The 24,525-nt window shown below is 40.6% G+C and overlaps 1 protein-coding gene across 1 annotated transcript in view; it reads left to right on the plus strand.

Annotated features, from left to right (window-relative positions):
* The window catches only part of col14a1a (collagen, type XIV, alpha 1a), a 129,666-nt gene that overhangs the window by 63,218 nt on the left and 41,923 nt on the right, over positions 1–24,525 (plus strand). Inside the window, exons 24-33 of the mRNA XM_041941655.1 lie at positions 3,708–3,854; positions 5,540–5,614; positions 8,149–8,288; positions 10,619–10,742; positions 16,823–16,966; positions 17,312–17,476; positions 17,699–17,737; positions 17,878–18,016; positions 21,605–21,747; positions 22,873–22,982. Of these exons, the coding sequence (XP_041797589.1) occupies positions 3,708–3,854; positions 5,540–5,614; positions 8,149–8,288; positions 10,619–10,742; positions 16,823–16,966; positions 17,312–17,476; positions 17,699–17,737; positions 17,878–18,016; positions 21,605–21,747; positions 22,873–22,982 (1,226 nt within the window). The remainder of the gene's footprint in view (positions 1–3,707; positions 3,855–5,539; positions 5,615–8,148; positions 8,289–10,618; positions 10,743–16,822; positions 16,967–17,311; positions 17,477–17,698; positions 17,738–17,877; positions 18,017–21,604; positions 21,748–22,872; positions 22,983–24,525) is intronic.

Raw genomic sequence — 24,525 nt, forward strand, 5'->3', positions numbered from 1 at the left:
AGAAGACGCATTTTGCCTGTGATTGTACTTCCTGGGAAAGGGAAAATTGTTTGGATGGATATTCCCTTGGATCCTGTTTTCTGGGATTAAACCCTAGAGTGTATGACTGTGTATATATTTCTCCGTTTGTATGTGTGTCCTCACCTCTTTCTCAAAGGTGGTGAATAAGTGAGTTCTTTTCTTGATTTATTGCTTTCATTAGTTTTGCTTTTGACACCAGACAAGCATCTCGTTCCAAGCAGCAACTTGATTGACTTATCTGCTCCGAATTTAAATCAAGTGTAACACTGAGCTGTGGTCTAAATCACACATTTTAACAGCAGTTTTAAAAAAAAAGCTAAACATCTCCAGATGAACATTGAATTCAGATAAAGTTTTTGGAAAACCAGCACTAGAGTAGAACACGTGCACAGTATGAACAGTTAACTGTCCTCACCAACATTTCCGTGTGCACCTTCAGTCATCCCAACATGTTTGAGTGTTCCACGTTGTGAGAAACAAGGCTTTTGCCAGCTAAGTGACTGGAATATTGTTCAGTCAGTAAATCAAAAGTTTTACTAGAGTTGTGATATTTGGTGAGGTGGCTGGATTGAACTCCAAATTCTGAATATGTTTCCTTATAGATTTACAGTCTGTCCTTGTGCAAATGTCTCCTCTGCTCATTATGAACACAAAGACAAGTCATCTTAGGACTTTCTCAGCGGGTGTGTGTGATGGTTACATGTGTGTCGGTTACATACACCTTTCACAATCATCTGGTCTCATATCGATACAAGCCTCTGAGGAAATAAGCGTTATATATATCTGTCATTTTCACATGGAAGTGGTTTACTTTGTAAAGGATATTCATAAATCTCTCTGTTTGCAGAAAGGAAGGGAGATATAGCACACTATCTTTCCCCAATAAACAACGTGGGAGGGAGACGCTTCGAGAGTTTCTCATGTCGTCACATCAGAAATAAAATGGATTAAGACAGAGTTTGACTGAAAGAAGCTATTTAATGCACATTTACCAAGTTCGTGAAAGGGAGACAGAGGAGGAAAAGAAGGAGGGAACAAAGGATGAAGAAAGACATTTGCAGAAATATCTACCAAAATCTATTTTAATCAGATCATTCAGCAAAATGAAGACAAATCGATCTCAAGCCCTTTACTTTCCCATTGAAAAATATAAGAACCTTCATTAAACCACTGCACCACTTGTTCTGTTGATTGGAGAGTATTTTGGAGCTGGTCCACTCACAGTGAGCAACTTGAAATTCTAGTTTTATTTGTATTTGTCCTCAGAGGGCTGTTGGTTGTTCAGCACAGGTTCGCATAAAAATTCTACAGTAAAAAAAAGAATAGCGACAGCATTCTTCATTCTTCAGAGAAATAGAGACGTTTTTCTTCACAGCTGTCCTTCACTGTTTGTTTGCGTTATGCAATTGCCCATACTAAGAATGGAGATTCCTGGTTGTCTCTAGCAAACTAAGGTTTTACATTGCAAATGAACCTGTTGACAACTGGACTTTAATTATTTATCTGCCCATGAGAAAACCTGTGTCTGAGTTTACTTTTTAACTGTCAGCATGTGCTAAAAGATCACATATAAAGCAGAGACAGATGCAGTGGTGATGGGTTTTCTCTTACACAAATACCGCAGAGATGATAATGAGAAAAGCAGCATGGTTGTCAATACAGAGTCTTTTGCTGTTAGTTCATATCAAAAATTACACTACTTGCATCGGTGTTTAATGGATGAGGTTTTCACAATCATAGCTCTGTGGCAAAAAATGTGGCCATCCTCATTCATTTCACAGAGGCCAAACAGAGTCATAAAGATGGTTTGGTCCTACTTTTTGTCTGGTATAATAAATTGTTATTCATTGTACTTCTTAATGTGCATATCTGAAAGTTACAAATCGTGGTTAAGATAACCAGCTCCATCTCTCAGTAAAAGAGCTTTCTTGTAATCCTCCTGTTGCCCCCAATTTAAGTGGGGAAAATTAAAGTTTCATGCCGAGAGTACTGGAAGATCAATACCACTCTTATGTCTCTAGGCTAACATAAACTATAAAGCAGGTACAGGTAAGAGTCGATTAGCTTAGCTTACTTTAGGAAGTTTTTGTAGCCAGCCATGAAAAAATTACAGCACTTTACTGCCCATAAAGAAGTTTTCTAAGTAAGATTAAGAGGTAGACGTTCTTGCTCTATTTTCTTTTTGGAGATTGCCAGTCTAGCTATTTCCCATTGCAGTGCCTATGCTAAGCTAAGATAAGAGACTGAGAAGATAATATTCATAATTTGATAACCCGTTCATAATTTAATATCTCTTTTGCTTCTGTCTGTGTAAACTTACTGGACAATAACCAAGACATGAAAGTCTCAGACATTTTGATTTGTCGCTGCAGAAAAAACAGGTGTGAGCAATAACATTAACAATCGCCCTGTTCCACTTAGGCGTGTCAGTGAGGCAGCATGCACAGTATTAGGAAAATGAGAGTGCCACACCTGATTTGAAAGTAGCTTTTAATGGATTTTCGTGACAGGCTTCCAGTAGATGGTTGGAGGTTAGTGTCGATTGAATTAATTGGAAACATTTGCTGGTTAACGTAGAGATTTGAGACGTGAACAGTAAGTGAAGTTGATGCACCTTTTACTGTCAGAACACAGACAGCAGAAAGAAGAAGGAAGATGTCTCTTTTCCATCTTCCTCCCATCCCATACTTCTCTGTTTATCTCTGCCCACCCCTCCCTCCTGCCTAAGCAGCGACTGGATATTCTAGCTGGAGTTTACAGATTTGGTTTAATTCACGCAGAGTCAACCGGGCCGCTTAAACACCTTCTCCGATGGAAAAGTGCAGCCTCTCGGTGACAGCTGTTTCCCTAAGCTTTATTATGTATGGCTGTTTCCTGTGCTGAGGAGGAGCTAATTTGTCACTCTCTGAGATGAGAGACACGTTAGGAAATAGTATTAGACTAATGAAACTGACAAATGGCAGCTATTAGTGAATGTGTATGTGCACCTCCAGTTTCCGGTTCATCCCTTTTCTTGACTGCCAACATAATTTCTCATTCATTTTTTTTCCCTGTGGCGCTTTCCCTCTAAGGCTTTTTAAAATAAACACTAAATAGAAGTGCTTGCAGTCTGCAAAAAAATGAAATTGGAAAGAGATGATAAAGGAAATCAATAGTGTGATTCTTTTCATTTTCTGGTGGATATAATGATGCACAATTGTTTAGTTACCTTACGTTCAGACTCAGTAAGCTAAGCTGCTGAAAAAGGTAATATTTGCCCTAAATACTACTGCCCTAAAGTAAAGCATTAATATTACTATTGTTCATATTGATAATGTTCAATGTAGATGGAAGATCTTCACATCAAATTTAAATTTCCAGATGACCTGAGCTCTTCTGGAGGTTTGTGAAGTGGTGCTGCTTCTGTGCTTCAGCAGCTAACCTTTAATGTGCTCTGGAGCAAGGCACTTTGCTGCCTGACTGCTCCAATAAAACTGATTGGTATCCAACTGTGTGAGAGTGAAGCTCCCAGGCTTGAATGTGGTGCAGAACATGGCTGAAAAACATTAAGTGTGCTGTGCTAAGATGTAAATGCAGTTGATTTGAAACAGCAGCTATTGAGGGATTTGAGCTCGTTTGGGTGATATTACTGATGATCAGAGCATCAGTCATTGTATGTCATTTTTTGTTTTGTCATTCACTCGCAGATGGTCAGAAACAGGAAGTGAGCCTGGGAGGTGGTGCTTCCCGACAGTGCTTCTATGACCTCACTCCCAGCAGCCAATACCAGATCAGCGTTCACACCCAGATGCAGGAAATGGAGGGACCTTCTGTCTCCATCACTGACATGACGCGTATGTTGCAGATGTTTTATTTATTTATATTGTATAAACATGTATGATTATATTCCAATGTGTATGTTTCAGTTTCTTTGAGTTTCATTCCATTTATTTCCCATTTTAGTTTTCATCAACGTGTTTAACTCACACCCAATCCTTTTATCTTCATTTTAGTCTCTCACTTTCTGTCTTCTCTCTCTCTCTCTCTCTCTCTTTCTTTCTCTCTCTCTCTCTCTCTCTCTCTCTCTCTCTCTCTCTCTGACAACTCCTTTCTCTCTGTCTGAGAGGATAGAGGCTGCTGTTGCAGTTCATTGGTCAGCTGAGGAGCTGAGGTGAACTGCACAGCTCCAGGCACCAGGAGGGCTCAGCTCACAACCAGGGTTATAGATAGATGGATAGATATGGTCTCAGACACACACACACACAGGCACACACACACACACACACACACACACACACACACACACACACACACACAGAGTCATTTTCCCATGGTTTTTGGGGACACTACATAGACTTACATTCATTTCCTGGAGACTTAACCAAACCATAACCATTGCCACTACTTGTCTAACCCCAACCCTTACCCTAACCGAAACCTAGCTTTAACCCAAGCCTTCACCCTGAAATGTAATGATTTATGTTATGGGGACTTGTTTTGTCCCAATTGGAAGGCAAGTCCCCACTACGTGACTGTGCAAACATATTTATGTGTCCACAACATGAGAAATACATGGCCACATACACACAGATTCCCAGACTGTTGTTAATGATCCACAGATTTTGAGCAGACAGCTGATTACATTCATCAGGAAGCTCCATGACTCCTCAGACAAGTGAAGAAATGTTAAGATATTTAATCGTAAGGAAAACATACTTACTGTATGTATCAAAAGACAGAGAGAAGGACATCAGCAATTATAATGAGGTGGTTCTCTGACATGAACAACTCCTGAACTCCACAGTCTTGTTCAAGAGCATCTGCCACAATCTCACGCCAACGAAGATGCTCAAGAAGCAAAGTTCATGGTTGAATCATACACACTATTTACCAGTAATCTCTTCTGTCTCCATTAAGTTAATGTGGAAGCTGAAGAAACATATGTTGAGATTGTTTTATCTACTTTCATGAAGTATGATGGGCAGTCCGCTGTGTTTCCAAGATGATTTACTTGCTGTACCCTGGTTTGACAGACTTTCTGCAAAGTAATTGGCTTGCCACTGAGGCATATCTTAACCCCGAGCTGTTTCGACCCTAAAAACAACCTCTGGTCAGAATGATGCTAGACTGATGAAAATAGTACTTTTGCTGTCTCCAACTTAGGAGAGGGAAGAGCGATATAGAAAGAAAGGAGAAAGATAAAGTCTGATGTGATGGAAAGAAAGATAGACACAGCAGAACAGCAGCTGGATTGCTCATGTACACAGTTTGTAAATACAGATTGCACTAGAAATCTTTTCTCTGTAAAGGTCCAGAACTCAGCTGTCGGAGCAAGGAAGAGGATTAGGAAACTTTCATCTTAATAGAAACAGGCTTCTCCTGTCTCTGAATGTGCCAGCTTATTGCTTATGCGCGTGTATGTGCGTGTGCGTGCGGTCGGCAGATAAGCCCGATGACGGTGCCACTTGTCACTGCCATCATGATCGATGAACTTGTCTTGTTTCCCTCTGTGCGTGTTTGTGTCGGTGTGTGTGTCCAGTACCAGCGCCCACTCAAGCTCCAACTGAACCTCCGACCACTGAGCCCCCTCCAACCATCCCACCTGCTAAAGAAGGTGAGCAAGATGCCAACACAAAAAAACAAATACACACTCATATCATTCTTCTAGTCTTCATAGGGCTTTGATGACTTTTTCGTCATTAGTTCAAATTGTACAAAGCCAAGCAGGAAAACTGGTGAACCATTACACTCAGTATACACCTGCTCTCATAAACAGAAATTCTGCACAACGTACAGCAACAGATACATGCAGTGTTTGCAATGTTGGTATTTTATGAGCTTCTTTCCACATGACCACTAAGGCAACACTTATGAGTTACAAAAGTGAAATGTAATAGGATTTATTAACTTTGATGAGCTTGAAGGGTGTATAAAATATGGCTGTTTTTATCTGCAGATACATTCTTTCAGTTGTGACTGTGGATTATGGGATTTTCATCATGGGCCAAAAAAAATCTGATTGAGTTTTCCTTTTAAATGTAAAACAACGATTTAAATTGATGGCAACAGCACTCTTGCCAGGACCGGCCGCCATGCTGCTCTGGCATGATTTCTGAAACAGGAAATGAAAAAGTTAATGGTTTACTTTAAATAGAATAACATTGTTTTGTCACTCTGTACTCTTTACACAACTGTGAGCTGTGTTTAGTTATAAAATATTAGTAGTGACCTGGAAGGACATTTTGGGATTTGTGTTGGGTGGGGGGGGTTTAAGGTAAGAAAAAAGGAAGTCTACAAGACGTTTTCTATATTCCACAATGACTTAATTGTGTGAACTATAGGCAGTCTACTGTGGGCCACAGCCAAAATAAAGAAATGCTACCCTAATCCTGCTTTCTTATCTTATTACCTCAGGCTCAGCTCAACTACCATTCACAAACAGGGCACACTAGCTCCAACATACAGGGTACACCTGTGATTGACTCTTTATAACTAGAGTGTGTGCAAGTAGTCTTCCTAAACCTCAAGGAAGCTATAATGTTAACAAAAACACACTGTTTCCAATGTTTTCCACTAACCTGTAAAATTGTTTTTTCTTATAAATGTTGTGTAAATCACCTCCAAAGTAAAATAGCAAATCCGAACCTTGAGCATGACATCTTCATGCTTTAGGATTAACCTTTACTTTAAACCTTCAGTTCAAGCTGCAAACGGAAAATGTCTTATGAAAAAAGACCAAATAATCTCACTGTAGAGGATTCTTTCAAATGGCCTGACAAAACCAGAAAGTTTAGGGACAAAGGGGTGCAAGTTCACAGTCCGACCCTCCACCTCCCACTCAGACGATCCTCCTCCTCTGTTCCTGTCTGATGGGTTCAGGTAAAAGAGCACCGCAGACTCCACAGACATGAACCGACACACCTGCTGAGCCCATCTGTAAGCATCGCTGTCTAAGTTTCTGACCTTTGTCAGACCGCTGCCTCCATCTGTAATGACAGGCAACCTTTACTCAGGACGGAACCACAAAGACAAGGGAAAGAGAAGGCAAAGGTGCATGTTTGTCTGCAAGTCGAGGAGAGACAGAAAACAACAAGAGGAAGTGAATGAAACAAAGTGATGGGAGGATGCAAAAAACAGACAGAGACAGGGCTGCGGACAGAAAGCAGAGGGGGAGTAGAGACAAATGGGGAGAAAGACACAGTGATAGCAACAGACAGAAAGAAGTGAGGAAAAGACTTGCAGTATAAAAGCCAAGATAGGCAGAAAATGATGCCGATGAGTGTTCAAGACGATAACAAGCAGAGAGAGAATGAAAAGTCTCAGCAGTATTATCACAGCTTTTATCAGAGTCACTCACATAAATCCTTGTAATCAAAACGTTCTCCACCTGACCTTTAACTTGGCATTTCTGACAAGCGTGAGCGCTCCACTTGTGAAGTTTGTCTCTTAAGGAAAACATGAACACCAGTAGAGTAGATTTTTGTAATTTTCATTTCATCTTCTCTTCTCTTGCTTTTAGAATTACAACCACTTTTCCTCATAAACAGTGTAGTTATAGTGAAGGTTTTTCCGCAGCTTTTATGGAGGCTGACATGGTCATGAACGAGGTTTGGAATTTAGCGAAGAACTGCAGTTTGAGAACTTGTTAAAACCACAAAACAACTTAACGGCAGCAAAGATAAGGCTGCTGGGAGTCATTGAGAAACCTGAGAAGAATAAAAGAAGAGGGGAAAGAAAGTCACTGCTGGACCAGGAATATGAATGAGCAGCTTATGGAAGGACACGAATATGCGCAAACCCACTGGAAATAGCACATTTTTCTGTTCAGAAAAATCATTTTTAAAGTTGGAGAGTGTGCACTATACCTTTGATCTTATAAACTCTACAGTGTGAAAATTAATCTGAGGACGCAGCCTTTGCATATTTACCCTTTTGCAGCAGATGTATATTTGCAGTGCTTAATACTATGCATATTTACTCTTGAGTCTGAATATATTAGGTAGCCAGTTAACATTCAAGTTGTGCTTTGTCCTCCACTAACCTTCACTCTGTATGAAATTACTTTTCGCAGTGCAGAGACAGAATGATGTGCTGACTAAATCTATACATCTCTCTTGTCCCTCTCTGTCTTTCTGTCTGTCCGTCTAGTGTGTAAGGAGGCCAAGGCTGACCTGGCATTTCTGGTCGACGGTTCCTGGTCCATCGGAGACGACAACTTCATGAAGATCACACGTTTCCTCTACAGCACCATGGGATCGCTGGATCTGATCGGACCAGACGGCACCCAGGTCAGTCATGTGGCCACACCCACATCTGTGTAAATTTTACCTCAGGGAGTCTGATCTCTAAGGAAGAACTCAAGAACAGAAGAGGAATGAAAAAGTTTTACAGATATGCTTGGAGTGTACCTCAATTTTCCCGAATGCATCATTACAAGGGGGAAAGATTTCTGAATTAACATTTGTAGAATTTAGTCTTGACCGTCTAGGTCTCAATAATGCTGCAGTAAGTCCCCTTGGAGGGCTGGTGTTCACATTTATGACTGCTAGTGGTTCTTGTGTCGAGTCTAAATGTCTGTGTCGAGTGAAAATCACTGTATTGCCAGCTTGTACAGTATCATAAGTTAACCAACAGAAATACAAACGTGCCCAAGGCTTTTAATTTTTGCTCGCTGGCTTTGTAATTTATTGTCTTTGTAATAGCATTTTCCTTCTGAAAAATGCGTGCTCATGGGAGATGGGATGTAAAGCAGATGCTGGGGTTCGAGCCAAGCGTAGCCACACTGAAAACCATAAAAATGATGAAACAAAGGAATTACATATTATAGTGTAATCTGTGGGCAAAGAACCCATTCACAGCAGAGAGAATGTTGTGAAAATTATATATTTGTTCATTTTCAAATATATTTTTGTGGGTTACCTCCCCCAAGAAAAGAATTATTACATACCCCTGCAGACAGAGGTTTGCAGTCTTTCTAGCCATGGTGTTTTGCAAGCACAGCACAGTGACAAATGTACAGTTCAGATATCCAACAAACTATTGCCCTCGACTCATCTACTCCAGCCAGCTACCCCAACCTCTGGCCCCATCTTTTATTTATTTACTGCAGCCTGTTTCATCTGCCACTACTCTGCAAAAGAGGCTTTGATTCAGTAGATAATGGCATAATAGAGACAGGATGCTGTACAGTCAGAATAAAAAGGATGAATGGAGCTTTTACATCATGGCTGACTCTTAAGATCTGCAGCTTGCTTTCTGTAACCTGCTCACTATTCCTTCCTTCTTCCCTTTGTTTCAATCCGATTGTTACATTTCAGACAGAAATGGAAGTAATGGAAATGACAGACATTTGACCAAACAATGAATCTTTAACAGTCCAAGTTTACTCTTCGCCCTTTTGACCCATGTGGGCTTGGCTGGTTGCCGCTGTTGGTATTAATTGATCGTGGGGCTGAATTTTCTTTGGCTGTCCCCTGACAAATCAGCATGGCCACAGCCGTGTGTGTGTATAAAAGTTTGGGAAAGTAAGGAGTGACTTTAAAACCCCTAATGAATCTTTACTTTCTGGAAAAACTTTTTTTTTTTAGTTGCTGTGCAGCACTCGATTAACTCTGCTCATTTGCTGCCTCTGTGTTTTGTGCCAAAAAACATTACTTTTCTGGCAGGAATGGTGGTCTAAGTCTAGATGCATTAAAAGTTGGATCAGATGGTTCAAGCGCAGACTAATACACTATCAACTTGATTCTTCGTAGAAAATCCACCATGAGCAATACTTCTTACTGCAGTGAATGTCAGGCTCTAGCTTGGGGCAGTAGTTGTCTGTTGTGAGCTAATTTCTTTGTGCTTCTTGCCCGCATGGACCCCCCACTATGTCAGCAGAGCTCAGCAGGTTCATTTGTCACACTGTAGAGGTGCTTGCTAAACCTTTTTCTTTCATTTGTGTACTGTCTGCTGTTAAGCAGTGTGCTACCTTCACTGTGCCCCATAACCCTTTGGCAGTGGGCTACTGAGAGCAAAACACTGGCTGTAATGTGAGAGAGTTGGCTGTACAGTAAAGAGAGAGTTGGCTGGTAAATGTAGGCCGCCCTGAGCCAACAACAGCACCATTAGCAGTCTGGAGGTAATGATAGTTGTTCACCCCTCTTAGGGTAAGCCAATTAGATTGATTATAGCTCCGATTTGGGAGTTTGGATAGATATATATTTCAGTGAATTTTCACCTAGAGACTTGCAAAAAATAGGGCTGTAATATTCCAGTTTGACGTCATGAACTTTTACCTCATGTGCTCAGTGTGAAAAATATTAAGACCACCAGCACTTGACCAGGTGATAGAAGGTGAATTCTGTGACCTGTTACTGCTTTCACACATTAAAAGTTACAATTAAACTATAAAAATGTCACATTGTGTCTTTTCGTGAGTCATGTACTGTTCAACTTGTACAGTATTCGCTCTGTGGGGCTGTTTAAGCACACCCAATTTGTATAATTACCGTTTTTCTTTTAGTGGATGAAGGCAGCATCTGTTTGATACTGTTGCTGCTGTTCAGAATAAATGCAGAAATTTGATTTGAACTTATTTCACTTATCTTTCTGTCTGTCGGTCTCTGCCTCTCTACAGGTGGCCATTGCTCAGTTCAGTGATGATGCTCGGACAGAATTCCAGCTGAGTTCCCATGGCAACAAGGAAGCGCTGCTGGAAGCTATTCAGAGGATCAGATACAAAGGAGGAAACACCAAGACAGGTCCGAACAGTGTGTTAGTGGGATTAACGTGCTTAGTTCATGCAGTACAGCAAGAGAGGTAAATTTATATCAGTTAGAGGTGCCATATGTAACCTTCAACATGATTGACAAAAGGTTAAAAGTTTTCGTCCTGTCATGTTAGACTGAGGGCATACCGGATGCTACAGTCACTTACTATTGCCTCTTGAGGTACAAAGTAGTATTACAGGACAGGATGGGCCAGGCTAGTTGGCTAGCATGCTTACTTCAGTAGATATCCCTGCTGGTTTCTTCACATTCTGTTAATAGTTTTGTGAATTTTTTAATGTTCCTAACCCTAATTCTGACATATTGCTCCTTTAACACCTTAGTCAAAATTTACTTTGCCCTGTTGAAAAAACAATCTTATTATTAAGTTGCTGTTGTGGAGCTTTCGATCGTATCACACAATCTTCTTCAGCAGATAGAGTTCACCTATTGGCCATTTTTAGGGTACTTTATGGACTTCTCATTTATGCTGGCTTGAGATTTAAAGATCATCCTTGATTTTGTAAGCTACAGTTGACAAAAAATCTCTCCACAAGGTCCATTTGTAGCTTTTTGACCATTTGTGCAAATTGTCAACATCTAAAATTTTTTAACAACTGGGAAAACCCCATTTGTTGATGAAGATCACATGACACACTATAAACTCCAGGTCAGTTGCTAATGGACCACGTGATGAGATTGTTATGTCAGCTGCTATTTATTTTAGGACAAGAATGAGATTTAAACCTCAACTTGCCAGAACCAGTCTTAATGAGTATGTTATTTAGAGTATCAGTTTCGGGGACTTGTTGAAACTATCACATACTGCAGGGAGGATACATTACAAGCTGTTTGGGATTGTGAAATCTGTTGTGCTAGTACTCACAAGGTGAATGTCAGCCTCAGTGTCTTTATGTAGCTTTACAGGTAATGCTGGTTGCTGGGACTCTCCTCAAGTCTAGCTGGCTAAAGCTCTGTGTGTGGTCAGTGTAATTGTGTCCCTGAGCTTTCCTATCAGCTGCCGGCTGATCGCGCTATCATCTCCACACTTATCCCCTCCTCCCCCGTCTTAACTCCTCTTTCCTCCCCTCTCTCTCCTCTGCTGCCTTGCCTACCCCTCACTGTGCTCTCCTCCCTCACTTTGCTGCTTCTTAAGTTTTGCGTAAAGCTTCCTGTCTTCTTCTCCCTTTCCATTATTTCTCCTCTCTTCTTCTCAGCATTCCTCCTGTTTTGTCCCCAGTTTTTCATCCTCATCCTCTCATTTTCTTCGACATTTTCAGCTTCTTTCCAGCTGTTGCAATACTCTCTCTCTCCCTTCTTTCTTATACCATTTTCCTATGCCCCTTATACACCTACAGTGACTGGACTGTCTCATACTTTAATACAGCACAACAGGTGGCAATTTAGCTGACAGAGCTGTGCGTGCGTGCGTGCATGCGTGCGTGTGTCTGTGTGTCTGTGTCTGTCTGTCTGTCTGTGTGTCTGTCTGTCTGTCTGTCTGTGTGTCTGTCTGTCTGTCTGTGGTTGGTGGGGTCTACAGCAGAACAGAAAATAAACCATGAAATTTCATCTTCTCCACACAAAGAGAAACGGGAGGCAGGCAGCTCTCACAAGGTTAGGCTAATGCTCACAGATGGTTTCTCTGCCTCCCTCTCCCCCTACCTCTTTGTCTCACCCACACACATGCACACAAACAGTATCTCAGCGTAGAATTAATCTTCTTCAGTGGCTCAAACATAATGCCTATTCTTTAGGCAGTCCTTATATCCACCAGAGAAACCCACACAGCTTATTGTATATTTATATTCTAGGATCCTGTTTTAGTTTATGCGATAGTTACTTTCATTTTACATATTTATTACAATAAATAATAAAATGTATATTATTTATTTATATAGAAGTCAGCGCCTTTCACCGATACCTTCTTACAGTTCTCCCTGTTCTGTGCAAAGAGGTTTTCATGCTTTAGTTTTGATATTTTCCCCACTTACCTGCTGAACTGTACAAACATCATACTGTTTAAATCCACATAGACTGAGCTGTATGCTGGAGCTTGTACCTCAACCTCCTTACTTACATCTTACTCCTCTTGTCCATTTACAGATAGATCTGACGTTCAGGACTGAAGCTTGCATTACAACCCCTAAGTTTTGGGGGATTTTTTTGCTCTCCAAACCCACATGCCCTTTTTTCATTGTTAAACCTCAACCTTTCCTCAGAGACCCGATCAGGGCCCCTCGCTGTGTCTAAATCCCCCAAAGCCCTCAAAGAAAAGACTGTAGCTTTCTCCCTCTTTAACCCTGAGCCTCTGGCAGATATCTGTGTTCATGCAAGTGATAGCCAACAAGAAACCCTACAGCTTTAATGCCGCTTTCATGTTTTTACTGTAAATAGCTAGCTCACTTTATATCCTCTGTCCTATAACCCGTAGGTCAAGCAAATACATGAAAATACGTTTTAGAATGTGCTTAAAATGATGCATTGATTCACAGTAAAGTTACAGAGCTTGTGTCCGCTCCAGGATTTTCCCGCCAGTAGATTCAGTTTCTTAACCATGTTCAGCAGTTCTGACAAATTCTGTTTAAACCTGAGTATGTTAGGAAGTTAAGTGCATCACATTTGCTCACCTTGTCTCACCTGGAAACTGCTCACTAACCCCCCACCTCTGTTGGCAGCAGGGTGCTACTTCTGTAGCTACCGGGGATGAGCACTGCGGAGGTTCAAGGAGGGGGAACAGCTACTTATTCAACTTTGTGAGCCAGTTTGTAGTCACAAGCATTTTCTATATATCAATTTTATTAGCAGTGTGTAAATGATGCTGCCTTCTTGAAGACTTAACATTGTGTTTTTTTTTCATCGTTGGTACCCGCTCATATAAGTGTGAAGGAAGAGCATGTTGAGGATTCAGAGTGTTGAAGCTGATATTCTGGGACTTGGCTTTTCACTATGTATTTATTCATTAAGGTATTAGTGAGCCTCTGATTGGCTTGGTGAGTGACTGATTTAATGTAGCTGCAGCTATGATAGTCTTTATCCCTGTACATGTACTGTAGTGTATATATATGTATGTATGAGTGTGTGTGTGTGTGTGTGTGTGTGTCTTATGAGATTGATTTTCATGCTCTACATGAATAATTGTGCTAATCCCTGGCTTGGATTGTACTGTATATTCAGATTGAGCAACTGTGAATAAAAGTGTGTCTGCGTATCTGTGTGTGTGTTGAGATGACTGACTTCCAGTATGTAATGTTACTTTTAATCCTTAATTGTACAGTAACATATTCACACATTCGATTAGTCAAGTTGTGATTGGCCCTTTTCTATTATTTTACTTTAACAGCCTGTCTGACTTCTTTAGCTGTAGTAATGCAATTGTGTGATCCCCTTACTCAATTTTCAGGGTTTATGAGCCTTTAATGAACTCTGGAAGGAATGTATGAATGGCCTATGAATGAGTTTCACTGGCGTTTATAGTTAGTCAGCCCATTCAGAATCCATTGTACATTTTCAATAATGCATGTGATTATCCAATTAAAAAAAGCTCACTGTAACTTTTCAAAGATTAGAGGATTTTATATCACTTGCTGTTCATAATGGCCTAGAGACAGTGTTACCATTTTTTTAGATTTCACCTGCAGCCAAAGAACAGGGAGAAATGTCTCCTTCATTATATTTCACCAGGACTTTGGATGCTAAAACAGGAGAGATGATTTGAACTATTTTTATTCTATCTTATTGTTTCCCTCCGTAAGTCCCAGCAAGAAAACTGGTAAACTTTTGTGAGATGGGAGACCAAATCCAAACTGACATGCATTATTTGACACGCACAAAGCGATGGATCACTGGTTGCCGATGGACTTTTGAACCCAAGATCCACTGACATGTTTTGTTTTCCTTTTTTCCTCTTGTTCTTTTTGTGCCTTCTCTTCCACATCTGACTGTCCCTCTCCCGCCCGTCTCACTGGCCTCTTGCCTGCCCTCCACTGTCATCTTCCACCACCCGCCCGCCCCCTCCTCTATCTCGACCCCCCTCTCTTCTGCTCTGTCTTGTGTCTCACTTCATGCCTGACTAGCTGCTGTAATTCCAGTCTTGCCCAGTGTGATCAGAGGACAGTGTAGAAACAGATGTATCACTGGTAGATATCTGACAACACAACACTTTACAGGCCAAGCACTCTATCGTTTGTCATCACTGACAGCTCAGTGTAAAAAAAAACACAATAAAAACAGGAGGAGGAGACAGGGATGTGGTCTGAGGGTTTATGTTTGGTCAGAAATTGGCAGAGAGAGACACCATACACATATAGAGCTATTTATTCCACACACTCTTTACTTTTTTGGCCAACTTAAAGGACCATTTAGTGCTTCTTATGGTTTTGTTTTAATTGCAAAGTTTCCAGATACCCGATACTCTTTGTATCTCAGACAACTTCTTGAAAACGCTAGAGGAGTGAGCGAAGAAAGTTTAAAAGGACAGGGAGTGTTAAGAGGATTAATGACAGCGATTGTCCATTTAATTATAAAAAGGTCACCTACAGATGAGTGGATGAGATTTATGAAGTATTAATGCGAATCATGATGGACAGTATGCAAAAATTGGCATGAAATACAAATGACCTACCTCTATCAGGGGATTGTGCTCATTGTTTCCTATGGCAAGTCATTGTCTCCTGTTATTTCAGGGACTATACCTTGCACTTTGTTTTTTGGCTGTGAATGACAATAACAACCATCTTTTATATATTCATGTTCATGAGTTCACATTTCAACATTCGTAAAGTTCACTTTACTCCTCAGTGGATAGATCAATAGAAATATAGTACAACTGCAGTATAATAGAGCATAGTGCTGTTGATTTCACCTTGCTGATGATGTGACTGCCTCTTATACCTTCATTTTTTTGATGGGCGTGAAGCATGATGATACAAAGGGCATTCCTAAATTCACTGACACGTATGCATTGCAACCACCTTGGTTGCCTTGTTGTGGGCGGTCTTGAAACCTTTCAAAGCTGTCTAGACAGATTTGATTGACTGATTAAATCCATTAGCAGGTGACCTGCACACTGTCAAATGTTCATCGAATTTTTACTTTTTGACAGACTGGATTGTGACATTTCCATCTTAGTTAGTTTTTTAGTGTTTCTAATTGAAAGACGTGAGACATTGTCTGTTTTCGTTGTACATGCTAATGGAACCACAGCCTGAATCCGGTTTCAGGAGCTTTAAGGTCACTTTTTGTCATGTAATAGTTATTGGCTCAAAAATGAATTTTATTATTGTCAGTGGAAGAATAAAGAATATGTGTTTTTCAAATTAGCAAGTACATTAAAATTGCAGCGAAGGTCGTTCACAGCCATGCCAGAGGTGGGGAAGAGGATTCTTTTAGATTGTTAATGAGGACCGAACTCTTGGTTTTGCATTTTAAGCCTTTTTACTCAGAATGTATATATTATATCACTGCTGGCCATGTTCCCACGTATTCTGTTCTGTTTCATTTTTTTTATTGGCAGCCATAATGGGTTAACATTCATTTCACAGCAACGTGAAAATAATCTTGCACAGACTTGTGCAAATGGTTTGAGTTAGATAATCACAGTAAACATCTCAGCAGCTTTTCTTTTTCTCAGCTGTTGCTGCTGTAGTTCAGTCAGAGACATGTCAAGGAATTGACCATTTATAGCAAATCTTACACAGTAAGAGTTGGCAGAAAAGGCGTTGCTGTCAAGCTCTCAAACAATCTGAGCAGCAAGCAGAATTCTGAACACACATGAACATTAAATATTAGTTAAATCAACTATACGAAACATTGCGTAAGGAGCTGCGTCAGCAAGTGATGTTCGCCTGACCGTATTCAGCAGAGTAACAGTGATAAGTGTCAGGTTTTAATGCCCCTGCTGTGCACCTGCGTGAATATGTTTGGATGTTACTCGGCACACAGTTGTGAATGAGCCAGTTATTGTGAAGTCTATTGGAAACAGATATTAGATGAGACAGATTAGATAATGAAAGTGCAGCTTCAAGCGCTGCTTTGCCTGGACTAACGCTAAGTGGTTTCTTTTTGTCTTCTGTCAGGTCGGGCCATCAAACATGTGAAAGAGTCTATTTTCACCCCAGAGGCTGGAGCTAGAAGGGGTGTTCCTAAGGTCCTGGTTGTTCTCACTGATGGACGTTCACAAGATGATGTCAACAAAGTATCCAAGGAGATGCAGATGGATGGTGGGTGTTTTATAGACCAAAGACAGAAATTAAGTCTCTTGTAGTTGTTAAAGTTCTCATAAAATCATAATTTATTGACTGTGTATGTACAGTATGTGATTCCCTGTCACTGATAAAGTAAGTTGTGTGTGTTGGTACAATGCTGGCACGATGAAAGACTGATCCCCCTCTCATTTCTTGGATGCTTTATGTACTGTATGCCACACTTCACTGTTCTGTTATACCAGACTCCTCAGCCATTGGTTTGAAACCAATAACTCTAACAATGTGTTACGTCACTCTGCTTAATCTTTTCCATCGCCTTTAAAACCTGTAATGAATTGTCTCGTTAAATTCCATTTTCAGGCTACATCATCTTTGCCATTGGCTTTGCGGACGCAGACTACGGGGAGCTGGTGAATATCGCCAGTAAGCCCAGCGACAGACACGTCTTCTTTGTGGACGATTTGGATGCTGTGAAGAAAATAGAAGAGCAGCTCATTACTTTTGTCTGTGAGGCTGCCACTGCTAGTGAGTAACACCACCTTATGTTTAAAACAGAGAGAGGGGAAGAGACCAGGAGGGGAAAGAGTTCAGAAAAGTCAGACAGGGATGGAGGCGGAGTGAAAGAGGCAGAAAGAAGACTGAGAGAGGGCTCTTGATTGTGGAGAGACGCAGAGAGTGAGTGGAGAAAAGATGGTTGAGAATTTCAAATATCAAGGATGAACTAACAGACTCTTTTCTCTCTTTCAGCTTGTCCATCTGTTTTGATGAGTGGTAACACAATGGCAGGTAAGAGCTGCAAATTAATGAATACATACAGTCGCACAAGTCCAACAACTGGTTCAAACCTGCATAGAAAGCTAGTGATGCCGATGGCAAGGATGCTCATCGTGAAGAAGATGAAGGTAGTGATGGTTTGTCTCTCGCAGGTTTCCGCATGATGGAGAAGTTTGGCCTAGTAGAGAAGGAGTACAGCACCATACCTGGAGTTTCTCTGGAGCCTGGTTCATTCAACAGCTTCCCCTGTTACAGATTACACCGTGACGCCCTGGTGTCACAGCCCACCAAGTGAGTAAGAGCATGTCTGCACTAAGGAGGAGACATCTGAAAACACACAGCTTACAGTGTGTGATAAAATGACTTCTGTTTACAAAAGCAAGCAAAAAAAAAACTGTGCATCATACCTGTCGTCTGATAATGACTTGGATTTGCCTGGTTTACTGTGCCTGATTAAACCTCCTACTCTCCATCACTTACGTTGTGTTCTGTTGTAGCTGAACACACAATTTAGCTCTTCTCATTTATGTATTTTTCTCATGAATGCAACCTGTTAACCAGCGCTAACAGGAGGCATTGCCTGACAGCTTGGGCATGAATACACATCAACCTGCACCATGTGATCGACTATATTAGCAAAGACAGCGGTTAGAGGCAGAGGCGACAGTTTGTTCTGTGACCGTTTCATTTGTTCAAGTGCCGCTGAGGTCAAGATCTCTTTCGCAAGACACAAGAGAACAAAATACTAATACAGAGGGTTTGATTTGATTGAGGTTGATTTGGTCTCACAGAAGATTCATAATGACAGACACATTAATTAATAAATCACAAATATAGTCAGCAATATCTGCATGTTGAAACGCTCCTCTGAGGAATGAGCATCGCTCAATTGTGTGTAAATCAGTCCAGTTGTATGAATAGGACCAAAAGCACCTAGTCATCATATTTCTGTTTTAAACACAGCACATGCTGTTGAATCCAGCTCACTCTTATTTAACTGTAGGTTTCTTCTGTGTTTCATCGTTATTTTTATCCTACTCAACTGTTTAGCCATCTATGTTTGCTTGCTGAGTGACTCTCCCTCCCTCTCTCAGATATTGGGAGTGGTGACTGTCAGTGGTCAGCGGGACACAAACATCAGAAGACTTTGAATTGTTTGCCAACAGTTCACTCAGGGTCCTAGAACTATTGAACAGTTCTGCCAATGAAAATGACCCAACTTTCTGGCTAATAGCAAACCACTGGGAACTGAGATGAAAGCCAACATTTGTTTGGATTATCTTTTAGGACACAACGGTGCAAGTCCCACTCCTCACACCTGGCTTCTGTTACACTTTCTATCCCACAATCAGTACTTGACCCCGATGCTAACAGCCACAAATAGTGATCTTGAAGGTTGTTGGGCCCTTTAGTGCTAGAATTATGTTAAAGCAAGACAGATGGCGTAGTTCTGATTAATTAATGTATTCTCACAGAGAATGCAGTTTTGACAAACCGTGGATTTTCTGAGAAATTTGCTGAAAGCGCTGAGCAGAAGCAGATTATTGCAGCAATATATTAAGCATGCAGTTTCCACTAATCCCTGCAATTCCTTCTACCAATTAACACAAACCACAAATTGACATTTTCAGGTGGGTCTGTCTTTGGGCCTCAGAGCTAAATTATAAATGTTTGCTAAATGCTTTTCCAAAATAATCAAAAAATTGCACCTCTCATGTCATGTATGGAAGCTGTCATATTCACGAACAACTAGTGCGGTCTATAGTATATACAAAAGGCAAAACAAATTCTGTAGATATGTACACTAATGAATGCTCACTTACTTATTTACTAATTATTTTCATTAGAGACCAGCATAGCAATGGACAAATATAGTCTATGATCACCACAAGTCTTAGCCAGGCAAAAGAAGTCATCATTATAAAGGAGGATGGGTTAAAAGAAGGTAGAGAAAGTGGTGTGTGACTGTCAAATTAGGGGAGGGTTTTTCATCTTTTAAAGTAGGATATCATATGAGCCCAAATTCAATGAAATGTTTTGAACCGCCAGTGGAATGGATGATCTTTTCCACCTTGAGGAATAATATCAAGTCACTAAGCCAAATAAAGCTTTAGGTGCTTTAGCACAGAAGTTTTCAAACTTTCTGTACCCTGTTATAGTTCAGTTCCAGTCCTATTCATAACTACAAAAAGAAGGACAACACAAATGTCCGCTCCTGGTTTTTACTCTCCAACTGGGAAATTCACACATCCACCAGATTATTCCTCTTCCTGAAACAGACTCAAGAGACAAGGCTTATGTTTTACTACGAGTTGTATATTGCAATAATAGTGTATGGTTGTCACAAGGTCTCACCATTTGGGAAGCACCGGTTTTGCAGATTTCCACTCCAGCGGGATCCTTTTCCTTGCTATGAGGGAAGCAAAAGCAACTCGATCTTTTTTGCTATTTGTCAAAGATATCTTATTACCCGGTACCCCAAAGATGGCTGTCTCGACTTTAGGTCGGAAACCAGTAAACCAGGGTTTCAGACAGGGTTTCAAAAATAGCCCAGAGCCCTGCTAGTTTAGAGCAGTACCAGAACATGTGAGCTGAGTCTGGCTGCTGTGTGACATAAGTCATGTATAGCAGGATAACTTTAGGAGCTATTATCACATCTACTTTGATAAGACCATTCCACATCTGTAATGAATTAACCATCAAAAGATTAAAGGTGTCCAGGTCATGTCATCAGGTTTTATTATTGTGTATTTTAAGTCTGTCTCAAACTGCAGACCATGACCACCAGTACAACATCCATCAAAAGAAATTGGGACACTGTGTAAAACAGCCATAAAGCAGAATGTGACCATTTCATAATCCTTTTGAACACATACTCAGTTGAAAACAGTACAAAGACACCATGTTTAATATTTTGCCTCTTCATTCATTGATTTTTGTAAATATCTGCTTATTCTGAATTTGATGCAAGCAGCACTTTTCAAACAAGTTGGGACAGGAGCAACAAAACACTGGGAAAGTTGTGGAATCCTCCAAAAACTCCTGTGTGGATCATTCCACAGGTAAACAGGTTGATTGGTAACAGGTGATAGTGCCAGGGTTGGATATGAAAGGAGCATCCTGGAAAGGCTCAGTTGTTCACAAGCAAGGATGAAGCGAGGTTCACCACTTTGTGAACACGTGATTGTATAAAGCATGTTACTACATTGGCAACTGAACACTTCATACAGTTAATTTGCAAGTGGTTGCATTCTGTTTTTTATTTGTTTTGCACAGTGTCCCAACTTATTTGGAATTTTGATGTAATTAAGAGGCTTTAGTGCATTAAGACATGCTGAAAACAAATGACAAAATCTCTGAAATGCTTGCAGGCAGAGGTGAGAAGCGTTAAACTTTACCTAGTACAATACCACAGGGAAATATTAAAGTGTAAAACTCATGCATACAAACATTTAACAGGAACATTCAGTGGCTTCAAATGTGCTCCCATTATGCCTGCCTGTCTCTGATGTTGTCATTTTGGAGCTTTTTTCAACCAGCTTTAACTGTAGCTTCTTGTTCTGTGATTGCTCAGTTTGTGAAAAGTGACATTGACGAGCTCTCAAAAAAGTTGAAGCTGAGATAATTTGAACCTGAAGTGCTCGAAGGCAGCTACCCAAAAAAGGCGAGGCTCTGTGATCAAAAAAGAAGCTGGTTCTCAAAGACAGTCTCAGGCAGCCGAAAGCACTCTAAAAGCATTCGCACAAGCTGAAAAGAGACAGTGGCACTTTGAAAAAGACACCTAGTGGATACATGCCTTCAGGGCACAGATAAGCTCACTATCTGCCTCTGTGTGTATGTGTGTGTGTGTGTTTTCCTGTTCTTTCATGTGTGTACCAGGTACCTTCACCCTGAAGGTTTACCCTCTGACTATACCATTTCTATGATGCTCCGCCTACTTCCTGAGACCCCGCAGGAGCCCTTTGCATTGTGGGAAATCCTCAACAAGGACAACGAGCCATTGGTGGGACTGATTCTAGACAGTACGTTTGCTTCTCTAACTTTACTTTGTGCCACTTCCATCATAACACATCACAGTTTGACAGGAGACAGGAGAGAAATCGCTAATTACAGCTTGGGTTCAACTGTGTTTTTGATCCAATGTGATGCATGTTTAAATGAGCAAAGTTTTCATCTTGCCTTGTGCAGAGATAGCTGAGCTCGTTGTGGATGGAAGGCCTCCCTTATTTGCCCCACCCTGAATGAAACACACCATTAGTGTGGGGAAAGCACCGTGAGACTTACAAGTGCTTGATGTTTGTTGCTGGAGATCACAGTTCGATATGTAGCCTTTTTTTAAGCCATAGCAGGTGGGGTGGCGATAATGATTGGCCATCATGCAGTGCTTGTGTTTGTATCAAGCAGTTCAGTAATGTCACATATATACTGCACGCTAGGTGAAGTGTTTTGGACACCACTGACTCGGAGGAGAGCCAAGGCAGACCCCTGACCTGCTGCAGAGATTGTATTACCAGCTGACCTGTCGTTTTGACAGCCATGTCAGAACAATCCGTAACTTCCATAACAATCTGTAAAGGGCTGAAATTAAAAACAAAAGCAAGGACAGAAGTTGATTATGGCAGAGTGATGAAAATAGCCATTACTGTCATCTTGACTACAATACATTGGTCCAGAGGTTTAAAACAAGCTTACAGTTTTTTAGCAAATGAGTTTTCATTGTCATTGTACAAACTCATAGTTCGCACCGCACTCATATCTCATATATTATTAGAATAATGGCAAGGGTGTTTTAATGTTGCCCTCTCTCAGTCCAGTGCTTGGTGAAAGACTTTTCAATAAGGAACTTCATACAAAATGATATTACAGGGTTTTACAAATTTGAAATGACAGGGAGTTCATGCATATATTACAATGAAATTAAATCAGTACGTTTATACCTCAAAATGACATATGATGAGGATAATACTTTTATAATAGTAAAATTGATCTTAATGAATTGTTGTTTGTTGTTAATATTGATGAGCCTGTGTAGGTCACTGTTGTTGCAAACCAGATCTTCGTTGCAGTCAAATAGTGGGAGACAGAGACAATAGTGTGTGCAAGTCAAGTTTGAATCTTCCTTCACCATCAGCTGTGTTCCCCCACAGACTCTGGAAAGACCTTGACATTCTTCAACAATGACTACAAAGGAGACTTCCAGACCGTCACCTTTGAAGGAAATGAAATAAAAAAAATCTTCCATGGCAGCTTCCACAAGGTTAGTCTTTAATATATGTATGCTAAAGTTCATCCTAATGTACTTGTACTTTCTTCTGTTTTGTATCATTGTAATAAGGTGAGAGCTGCTGGTCAGAATATTTAAGCCATTTGAAAGAAATAAAATAGCAGTGTGATGTGTTCACATCCAGTTTGCATTAAATATCAGGTTCTCACTGACAAATCACCATTACAGCTTTTAGGTGGTAGGTTTTCTGATAAATATTCACATCTGCCGCACTGAAACTCTGCAGAGTAGAAAGGGATGGAGGGGGCAAGAGGCTTTGTGGCAAACCTTTGAGAGAGAGAGAGAGAAATAAGGAAAATTGACTGTATTTTGATGGTTTTTAAGTTGTTGAGCTTGTTGGATGGTTTTCCAGTGGCTCTTGGGCTGGATTTTTTTTCTCTTGACCTGTCAACACTGCTTGGGTGAGTGTGTGTGCAGGTGATGATAGCCCTCCTCCCTTTTCTGTCTCTGCCTCCTACTCACCACCGCTTTTTTATACACCCATGTTATTTTTTTAAACTAGTGGAGTGTATGGAGTGGGAGTGACTGGAGGTTTCATCACCCTTTCAGACCTCTGTGTGGTCTCCCACAGTGAACATATGTCATTGTATTTGACATTTATAGACCAAATAGTTAAAAAATCTGTAGATGAATCAATAATCCCACAGCCATTTTGCCAAACGTGTAATCAGTGCCACATATATGACATGAATATAATACCTCCAACAAAGATGTGTACACAATATTGACCAGGTCCTTCTGCAAACACATTGTATAAACATCATCATAAAAAGGAATCTGTGGTTGTTGTACTATTTTCCATGATTTTGTTGCTCTTGCATTTCCCTGGTGAGTTCAGGCGGAACCAGCAGAGACGATATTACTTTGTCCTCCCAAATGATTCTCTGACAAAGACATTTCGTGTGTACCTCAATCACTGGGATTCTTGCCAAATATTTTGATGTAAATTATGTTGTATCAAATTAGCCAGACAGAATGTGAACGAATGCTCACTTTAGAAGAGAAAGTGAAGAGAAAATAAATTGTGGAACAAATAGTAATGCAGATGCCTCCACTGAATAAATAATGGCTGTGGTTTGGCCTCAACAGGCCCAGTTGACCCAAAGACAAATGCACATTGCAAAACACTTTGGCATGAAGTGTCAACGCCATTAGCTGAAGCAAAATAATAATAATAACAGCTTGCTGAATGATCAGCAATTCTTTTGTTCTTTGAATCAACCTCACTGTTCAGGAGGTGTGTTTACTTCAGCAGGCCTGATGGAAATGGACATCTGCATGTATTGTTGTGTTACATTTTAAAAGAGTGGTTAAGTCTTTATAGAAATAATTGTTTTGTGCTATAGAGCTGCTGTTGTGTACTTTCTTTCCTGAGACTCTGTGGATTTGTGCTGAAAGCAAACCTACACCAGCCCACCAACTCTGTCTGTCTTTCTTTATCTCAATGCTCAAAATGTCAGGGAGTTGCTGTCCATCATTCTCTTTCTCCCTTTTGTCTTCTCCATTGTTTCGTGTT

The sequence above is a fragment of the Chelmon rostratus genome, chromosome 8, assembly GCF_017976325.1.
Source record: "Chelmon rostratus isolate fCheRos1 chromosome 8, fCheRos1.pri, whole genome shotgun sequence".
NCBI classification, from domain to species: Eukaryota; Metazoa; Chordata; class Actinopteri; order Chaetodontiformes; family Chaetodontidae; genus Chelmon; species Chelmon rostratus.